This window comes from Herpailurus yagouaroundi, unplaced genomic scaffold (assembly GCF_014898765.1).
Source record: "Herpailurus yagouaroundi ecotype Mexico unplaced genomic scaffold, PumYag 161, whole genome shotgun sequence".
Taxonomy (NCBI): Eukaryota; Metazoa; Chordata; class Mammalia; order Carnivora; family Felidae; genus Herpailurus; species Herpailurus yagouaroundi.
Window position 1 is genome coordinate 4,082,386 of NW_024412402.1, and position 10,478 is coordinate 4,092,863.

General features: G+C 37.8%; 1 protein-coding gene across 1 annotated transcript; it reads right to left on the reverse strand.

The window, feature by feature from the left end:
- Positions 1 to 4,903: 4,903 nt before the first annotated feature.
- BTG4 (BTG anti-proliferation factor 4) lies at positions 4,904 to 9,952 on the reverse strand. Its single transcript, XM_040482937.1, has 4 exons — positions 8,672 to 9,952; positions 8,077 to 8,214; positions 6,830 to 7,028; positions 4,904 to 5,172 (listed from the first exon to the last, which is right to left on the reverse strand). The coding sequence occupies exons 1-4, from the start codon at positions 8,842 to 8,844 to the stop codon at positions 4,993 to 4,995; spliced, it is 690 nt and encodes a 229-aa protein (XP_040338871.1). The 5' UTR covers positions 8,845 to 9,952; the 3' UTR covers positions 4,904 to 4,992.
- Positions 9,953 to 10,478: the final 526 nt, after the last annotated feature.

The window sequence follows — 10,478 nt, forward strand, 5'->3', positions numbered from 1 at the left end:
GCCTATATCATAAACCCACTCCTCATGAATTGTCCAAAGTGAACATTTCTCTATAAGCAGCATCCACATCAAGAAAGAGAACATCACTAGTTTCTCAGAAGTGTCCCCCATGTCCCTTCCTTCCAGTCATCTGCCCCCCAGGAATTACCACTATCCTGACTTCAGACACCATAAACTGTTTTTTGCTTATTCATGGACGTCACATAAATAGAATCATAAAATATGGATTACTTTTGCTCAACATCATGTTTGTGAGGCTTATCCATATTGTTGCATGTAGCTGTCGTTTGTTGATTCTCTTTGCTATAAGACCCCCATTGTATGGATTTGTCAAAATATACTCTTTCCGATACTCATGTGCCTGTAGGTATTTTCCAGTTTGGGGTTATTACAGATAGTCTTGTGTACCTTTTGGTGACTATATGTGACTATACTGAGTCAGGTATTACTTAGAACTAGAAATTCTAGGTCTTAGGGTGTGGCTATGTTTGACTTTAGTAGAAACTTACAACTGGATGTCCAAAGTGATTGTCTAAATATATACTGCCAGCAGAAGATTATCAGCACTTAGTTTTTTCCATCTTTTTTATTTTATGCATTCTTGCATCCTTCTGGGTAGGTGGTATTTTTGTTTTGTTTTTAGAGAGAAAGAGAGTGCACAAGCGGGGGAGAGGAACAGAGGGGGAAAGAGAGAGAATCCTAAGCAGGCTCCACACTCAGTATGGAGCCCAGCATGGGGCTAGATCCCATGACCCCAGGATCATGACCTGAGCTGAAATCAAGAGTCAGATGCTCAAATGACTTAGCCACCCAGGCATGTGGTATATGATTTTAATTTGCATTTTTCCGGTGGCCATTAAAACTGAGCACCATTCCTGTATTTATACATCATTTGAATATCTTCTCTTGAGCAGTGCCTATTCAAGTATTTTGCCCATTTTTCACTGGATTCCCCGTTTAATTTATTTGTAGGAGTTCCTTATTCTGCAACTATTTTTCCTCGTTCTGTGGATTGCGTCTTTAGAGAAATAACTACATGTTTCTTTTTCTGTTGTATTTTTAGATCTAGAAAGAGAATGGTGATATCATTTCAGTCTGCATGTTTAAAACATGTTAAATATGTAAATATATCTGATAAAGTTATTAAGAGGATTTTTAAAAATGCTTATTCATGTGTAAATCACATAATCTTGGGTGGATATATAACATAATAGATGGTAATATCTGGCACAGATGATAACATGCTGACGCTTTCAATGTGACTAAAAAATCATTAGACCACATATCTTATTAAAATGTTCATTATTTAAAAATACTGAACCTCTTTCTAGAAATGTCAATTTGTGTATATGTATATATAAGGCTGACTAACTTCTGTAAAATTGTCTGTTACTGAGTCACACAAAGTAGTCAGGTATATTTGTACAATATCGGGCGATCCGGAATGAGAATTTGGAGATCTGGCGATAAGATACAGGCCATGTGGCCCACCCAGAAGTCACTTTGGAGACTCTGGCTGGAACACCTCAGAGAGATGAGGAGTCATCTGAAACTGAAGTTCAAGTGCTAATCAGGAGGGACACAACTGTCCCATGAATTCAACGTAAGCCAGAAAATTCTTTTGCAAACACAAACTTCGTATCAAAAGCCAGCTGGGAAGACAAATCCAATGACAGCAGTTCAGGCTGCTCCTCACATGGATAATTCTCTTTATTGTACTCCCAGATGAGTAGCAAGCGAGGTTTATTTTATGTAACAATTGTTATTGAGTCTTTCAAGCAAAGTGACAAAGGAGCAGGCTAGTTGAGAAAATTTAACAGGGGCGCCTGGGTGGCTCGGTTGGTTAAGTGTCCAACTCTTGATTTCAGCTCAGGCCATGAGCTCAGGGTTCATGAGATCGAGTCCCACGTTGAGCTCTGCACTGACAGCACAGAGCCTGCTTGGGATTCTCTCCCTCTCTTTCTGCCCCTCCCCCACTCTCTCCCAAAAATAAACATTTAAAAATGAAAAATAAAAAAGGTTTAACAAATTTTAAAAAAGATTTATAATTAAGGTTTAACAACGAGTTTTCAGTCCAGCCACAAGGAGAGCATCTCCAAGTCAATTCACTGCACACAGATCTTCAATTTCTGCCGTCTTACACAGACAGTGAGTCCTTATTTCTTTGCTGCTAGCGGTTGGTCACTCAGTCGTCTCAAAGACTCATTCAGTTTAAAACATTAGCCATCAGGCAAAGGAAGTACCACATGTGTCAGCCTTAAAACTGTTTCCTTAGTTATTAGCTCAATTAAAAGTATCTACTGCCCTCGTAGCACAGATACCAGTAACAGGTAGTTGCCCTAAGACTGGCCTGTGAGGGAAGCATTCTCCTGTCTCTTTGATGAACGGGCAATTCCTAAACAAAGCACCCCCCGACCCCGCCTCAAGTTAAAGCAGAGTACTTTCATAGGATTAAAGACTCCTCCAGTACCTTGAGAAGGTAAATCTTCCTTTGATATGATAAATAATGGGTGCATATCCTAGAGAACTTTATTTAGCTATTTGCATAAATTACAAAATGCATTTCCCAAAAAAGCAGAGTGAAGATGAATTAAACCAGACGCATAAGACTATATAAAGTAGTTAGGCCAAGGGTCCAGGGCCTCTGAGACAGGTGACAATGAAAAAGTCATGCAGGAATTAAAGAGCTTTCCTCTATATACCTCATTCTTGGCTGAGTGGGGCACGCCAAAACATGATCCTATTAACTTCCTGGCTGACTTCTCGGGCCTTCCATCTGATTCCACTAATACGCTAACAGCTGCCAGCTTTTTGGTAAGCACCCGATTTTTAATGGAAATGCCACAGATTACAAGACGGGGATCATGATCTCTTTTCTGCCGCATTATGTGCACTTACTGCTGTCTCTTTTTAAAAGTTTTCAGTTATCTTTAAGGTATTATTTGTGTACACACGCATATACACAGACATACACAGTCTATGTCTGTGTGCTGACAGCTCAGAGCCTGGAGCCTGCTTGGGATTCTGTGTCTCCCTCTTTCTGCCCCTCACCTGCTCATGCTCTCACTTGCTCTTTCTCAAAAATAAGTAAACATTAAAAAACAAAACAAAACAACCTCACTCACTTCAAGAGACACTTTGTTCATAAAATCCTTGTGTAAAAGTTCTTAGAAACCCATTCTTCCTAAGTATTAGGTTGTTTTACGTATAGTAACTATCTTATACAGTTTTCTTTCATTTTCTGCTCAAACTGTACATGTGAATAACTCCTACAGAGAAAGTCACTGATTGAAATCTAAAATATCATTATGGAACTAAGAAATAGGTAGAAACAAGAAAGACCAGACAGGAGGAAGAATCAAACTGGCACAAGGAAGACTTAAGACAATCATGGTTTTAAAAAAAGGAAATAAAGATATGAAAGCAATCAGATAGACAAATAGTAATGATCCAGCATCAGGAGAGTTGGTATCCCTGAAATGGATGGACAGAGAAATTATTAATATTGTAGAAGATTGGTCTAGAAAAATTACATCTTCGGATGAGAAAGGGGCACCGTATTCTGGGAAAAACTGATGTAAAATGACTGACAGACACATGGACATAGATTTCTAATATAGAGGAAAAGGCTCTCAGACTGGCAGGCAAAGGAAGCCACCGAAGATGTTGATATGAGTGGTGGGGGTTGGGGAAATCCAACTGGTCTCAGCTTTCTCCACGGTATAGTGCCAAAAACAGTTTCCTGTAAGGCTTATGAAATTATAAGAGAAAGAAAGCATAACCTAAGATTTTAATATCTCACAACTTGTCCTTCAGGAAAAAAATTAAGAATGCTTTCTGCAGCTTGATAGCAACAATTAATACTGTGTAAGATTGTCAAAGTTTTAAAGATGATTCCAACCTCCTGGTATTTTCTTTTTTTTTCCCCATTTTTTTCTTTTTTTTTTTTTTCTGTTTTTTTGTTTTGTTTTTTGTTTTTTTACTTCAGAGAAAACCTTTGGAAAATAAAATATATTGTGGTAGAAACTTTCATGAATATTTCACTCTCAGTTTCTCCATTTTGCTGAGATAACTAAAATGAAAAATTAAAATAGGTCCTAAAAATTTAGTAACTCCTATAGCATGGTTTTATTAAATTAATTGTGTATCAGTTCTTATATATGTAGGATGACTGAAAAGATGGTCACCATTTGATGTTAATAATGGTAGTTTCTGGCTGGATGGTAGGGATTTTTTTTTCTTGGTGCATTTTGTTTTGTTTTGTTTTTGTGCTTAGCTTGAATTTTTTTTATCAAGTTTTTTAATTTTAAATTAGCTTGAATCCTTATAATGAGTAGCTGTCACTGTTATGAAAGTCGTAATTAAGTCTATTAAGAGTTTTAGAAATGGATGAAAATTTTTGAAAGACACGCAAGCAAGGGAATTTTGTATCTTAAAGAGTAATCTTAAAACAAGCTCCCAATGGCCTTGTGAAATAGAGCAGTGATGGCAGGTAACAAAATGGAACCAGGAGACTGTATCATGAGGCTCACACTTTGCCAAGTGAAGTTCTATTTGTTTTAATGGCTAATGAAGAAACACAAACTTTGGAAGCTTTCTTGCAAAAAAACCCAAAAACAAAAACAAAAAGAAAAAAAATCAAAAACAAAAACAAAAAACTGAACTAGCAAGTTATTAAAAACATAGTACGTTTATTTAAACCGTTACTTTTCATAATTCATTGAATCTCATCACAGGTCACTATCTTCATTCCATTACCTTACTGAGTACATTCATTAGTGTTACATAAAACTTCACATAAAATTAAGAGTTAAAAGTATAGCTAAGAACACTGTTATGATCTGCACTAGAGGATTTGCCATTACGCCACTCTAGTCCCTGAGATGGTTATTTTTTCTGTTTCATGGGCCTCTCAATTTTAGACTCCCTTTTGTTATAGAGAAAATGAAGCCGCTCCTCTGAGCTCTATCCCACAAGTGCCCGACCACTGCATTATCGGTTAGTGTTGACCCAGTGGTACCTGTCTACCCGGTAGATAGCAGCAGGCCTCTGACGCTTATGATTTTTATGCAATGCATAAGCATTTCCTAGGAGGCCCATACGGCCATCTGCCATATTCTTTTTGCGGGAGACATGGAACCAAGATTGAAAGGACTGTTTAAAGTTTTCAACCTGAAAAAAAAAAAAAAAGTATCAAAGTAGGTAAAAATACTTAAAAACACATCTTCAAATTTGTGTATAGTCTTGGGTTCTCCTCTACCCCACCCTCCCTCTCTGGCTTAACACCGAACTGTCTAATCGTGATCTTTTGGGCTAAGGTCTAGATATATCCATTTTCAACATCCCAAATAACCAATACAGATGTTTTAGAGATCACACTCCTAAAGTACGTTGCTCTACAAAGTATATAGCTGACTACACATCTGATCCCTAGGTGGAAGGAAATCTTTCTAAGCATAAGAATAGAATTAAGGGCATCTATTTCAATATATGATTTTAAACTTTTACACATATAGAACTATACAATAAACTATAGTTTACAAACTACACAAGCTATAGAAAAATTATTTGCCAGTAATATGAAAAGGGGTTAAAATATTTCTAACCTTTGAAGAGCCTATAATAATACATTAAGACCTCAAATAATTTGTGAGGAGAAGATTCGTATGCTAATAAGTACCCAAAACATTTGGGCACATGGAGATTTGTTTTTTAATGTTACTTAAAGTGACCATGTCTAGAACAGGTAGCATCTTTAGTAAATTATTTTTAAGTAAGAATAACCAATTTTAGGAAAAATGATACAAGAGACACTTTCATTACATAGAGCTAGTTAGACTACAAATAAACAAAACCTTTAGATGCTACTTTGGCATATATTCCGAACAGGGAAATGTCCGTATGACCCAGTAACTCCATGTCTAAGAATCAAATCTCCACACTAACTTAAAATACAGTCATCTCTACAAGTTATCAACTTTTTTTTGCATCATAAAAATGTGGAAATAATCCAGATGAGTGCCAGTAATTGATTGGTTAAATTACAAGGGAAAAAAATGCCAAGATGTTATTTCAATTGTTCTAATGTTACAACAGAAGTGATTAATTTCAGCAAACGTACAAACAAGTATATACATACAGTGTCAGTCAAGATTCTGTCTAGAGTAACGTTTTTCAAATTGTGGGTTGCAACCATTTTTGAGTCATGAAATCAATTTAGGTGGTTGAAATCAATTTAGTAGAAAATATTGGGGACATTATGCCAAGTAAGGGTAAGTATTTTTTTTTAAACCTATTTCCAACATATAAATATGCTTACCTTTCTGTGGGTTGTGGTTAAATATATATATATATATGTATGTAATATGTATATATAATATATATAATATGAATATATTTATGTTTGATATATATTTAATTAATAATCTAATATGTATTTAAATTATGTATGTTTTTAGAACAACTGTTCTCATGGTGAGATTACAGACCTTTGACCATTTCTTAATATTCCAAATTTTCTACAAGTGGTAGGTTATTTTCTACTAGCAAGAAAGTCTGCTAATTTTCATATTTAATTATGAAGGAATTTGGATTAAAGGAAACTTCTGTTCAAATAATATGGAGAAACAGTCCTATGTAACTCCTGAGGACTCCACCAAGTAAAGAAACTACACAAAGAAGAAAAAAATTTTCCTAGAATGTTAATAATGTCATTTTAATCTTTACGGTTTTGTTTCTGTTTTCCATTTGTTTCTTTTACAGTGAACAAATTCTTTTCAGAATTAGGACAGAAAAAAAAAAAAGCATCGAGAACTGGACCACACTTCACCTGATAAATACTCTTTGGATTGCTGACTTTAGGAATGATCTGCGGTTCTTTGTTACAACTTTCTTCATCAGAGGAAATGCCAGAGGCATAGTCTAATGTAGCTCGATTAACAGCACAGCTGACCTGTTGGGAAAGCTCCCATTTGTCCCATCTGCCTTTAAAAGAAGCAATTGTAAATGGATGATTTTTCTCACCGTACCTAAGTAGGAAAAGAAGATTTCTTTATTAAGGATTCAAAAATCCAAGTTTTTTTTTCATTTCTAACCTTTTCTACAGACCGCTCAACCAATCTGCAAAAAGTTATTTTAAGAAACAAATTGAGGGGCGCCTGGGTGGCGCAGTCGGTTAAGCGTCCGACTTCAGCCAGGTCACGATCTCCCGGTCCGGGAGTTCGAGCCCCGCGTCGGGCTCTGGGCTGATGGCTCAGAGCCTGGAGCCTGTTTCCGATTCTGTGTCTCCCTCTCTCTCTGCCCCTCCCCCGTTCATGCTCCGTCTCTTTCTGTCCCAAAAATAAATAAAAACGTTGAAAAAAAAAAAAAGAAACAAATTGAAATGGCTTGACAGCAAAGCAAATTGCAAGACACTGTGACCTTCAGCTTCCACGGGGTAGCAATTAGTGAGGGTATTCTGTAAGGGCTAGCTTGGTGAATTTCTCTGACAAAGAAAAACTAGTCTCTTTTGATTCAACTAATGAACTGAGTTCCAATTCCTCTGCCCCCTTGATATTGCCTGTAATACTTAGGCCTTACAGTCTATAGTTGGCAATACAGTGCAGTGATTGAAGTCAAATTTCAAATACAGGAAAACCTTAGTTTGCGAGCATAATTCGTTCCGGAAACACACTTGTAATCCAAAGCACTTGTATAGCAAAGCGAATTTCAAGAACCATTGGCCCAGTTATGATCATGTGACATTAGGCATCACATACTACTCGTATTGCAAGATATCACTCACATCAAGTTAAAATTTATTAGAAATGTTTGCTGGTCTTGGACAATACTCGCAGAACAAGTTACTCACAATCCAAGGTTTGACTGTACTGTGTAAAGTCTCTGTGCTTCCACTGTGTCCACTCCTACTGGAAGTCTGTGCTAAGAAAGTTTGCATCTGAAACCTTAACCAGCCAGTGCCCTCACCGCTAATGCAGGGCTTTAGTGGATCACCTCTCACCAAGGTGCACAGAACTGACTCTATAACCCATGATTCCAGGGATCACAGAGCACACCGCCTCCAGTGAAATTACTCACCTACAGCACACTTCAAAGGGATCTACCCATATGGTCATCTCCTTTGGAAGTCCCAGGTGAGAAAAATCCACGTTACTTTCAGCACAAGCCCTTTCTAGAATGGGATCTTTATCCTGACTATTATTTATCCTGATACACCTTTAGAAAGCAAGGAAAGGGAAACAAACACTTGGTGACAGGCGCCTTAGTAGACGGGAATCATGTGGTGGGCCAACTGCTCTCATACCGCTGACCCCCACCCTGTCCCTCCACGGCTTTCCGAGTAGAACCATCAACATCAGCTACTCACAACGTTACATCACTAAGTCACGCAATTAGTTTTGCCGAATGTCCTCTGCCGATCTTTCACGGTAAACACAAGTCAGAGATAGTTTAATCCACCCCACGTAAGGGGGGTTGCACTACAGTTTTCAACGATGTTGAAATTGTATAGTTTTCTCTATGCACTGCCACCTGCTGCATTTCTTCCAAGCCCAAGCTCAAATAAATTTGAGGCCATAAAGCTTTTGTTACTCGTAGACCGCCAACAGAATCACTGCCAATGGTTATTGCTTGCTCGTTAGTTCCCCTTGTCATCCTATATGCCAGCTCTCACCTGAACGCTTGCCCTTTAGAAGGGCAGTCGGCGTGCCAGTGACTTCTGTAGGTTTCAAACAAGATTGTCGTCAGCTTTTCTGCAAAGTCTTCTATTTTCTGTTTACTCAGTTTATCATGTTTTTTCACCAATCTTGTGACAAAGAAAACGGCTGTTGCAATTTCATCTCTCATGATTCAAGAGAAAGGAGGAGGACTGCAACCATTCAAAGGAAGTGAGAATAAATGAACTAGAAACAGGATCAAGCTTACAATCAACATGTAATTGCCATTTGGAAGTTTTATATACCTGAAACATAGAAATCATTTGCTGGTTCTTCGTCAACTAAATAAGCGTGTCAGTAGGGTCCACTACCAAAACAGCCATGAACACCAATTCCTCAATTAGCCAGTTTTTAATGTTTTCAAAGAAAAAAAAACCCCACTTTTTAAAACTTTAATATATTTAAGAAACAAATAAAACACCAGTATGCAACTTAAGTTAAAAAAAAAAAAAGTCTGGATACGGGACAGTAAATTACACCCGAGCACCACTTTTTAAAAAGGTATTTACAGAAAGCAGAACATTTCAGAGTATAGTAGTTCTAAAATGTGACTCTCAGGTTGCATGCTTTAAGTAAAAGTTAAGGTTAAGCAAACATACACTATATTTGCCAGAAAAGGTGCTTTAGCCCCAACAACAACAACAACAAAAATAAAAGTGGGCCAGAGTTAGAAAACACTCTCCCCCACACCTGTTTTGTTAGTTTTAGGCTGAAGTTTATATAAGCCTGGGTCAAAAGCCTGACAGGTGTTTAACCTTACACAGGCGCTTTCCTTTAGGTTAATTAGATAGCTTCTTCCAGGTCCCCCTCAGATTGCTCCCTGGTAGATGTAGAATGAGTTCTTTAAAATGGTCAAAGATTTCCACCTGGATTTGTCTCTTCTGTTTTGCTATTAAAATCTTATCTCTTATGACACAGATTGAGAATCAAGCCTTCCCCTTCCATATCCTAACATCCTACATCCCAATACTTTTGTCTCTAATTGTAACTGTCAACATATTAAAGAATTTTGCCTTGGATCTTTTCTGAAACGGAAGGCAACTTTCTCTGAACAATCATTATGTTGACTATGCTCATTTTTTAACTAAAATGTTTATTTGTCAAATAAGTGGAAGAGATCTTGGAGTTTATCCAGTCTCCCTGGTTCTCAAAGTGTACTTCACTGACCACCTCATTTGGAGCCACTGGGTTGTTTGTTAAAAATGCAGATTTGTGGCCCTTTCCCCAGGTCTACTGAATTGATACTTCTGTAGGTGAGGTCTGAGAATCTGTAATTCACAAACTCTTTCAGGTGATTCTTATACCCGCTAAAATTTAAGGACCGCCTCACCTGACATAGAGGTCATTCAGGCTCTTCATCAATGACAAAGAATTCGTTCTCTTACAAGGAAGCCCTTTTCATTTCTAGAAACCTGCAAATACCAGGCAGTACCTCCTCCCTCCTAAGGGAAGCCTTAGCTCTTCCCTCTGGAACCACTGACTGTATCTAACTTTCCATCACATGCAGACGCTTCAAACCTTAGCTATTCTATCCCTCCTGAGTCTTCTCTCTTGCACAGCCAACCTCGAATTTTTAACAGTTCTTCCCATAGACACGTTACTCAGACACTTCATGCTCGGCCCTCCCCTGTGGATGAATGAGTTTCAGGCATGTCAGTAATGCTCGTTGAGAGTGTGGAGCCTGGAATGACACACAATGGCCCAGGTAAGCTCTGCCATCACAGATTATAGTGGGACTGTCTCCACCCTTACTACAAATACTGT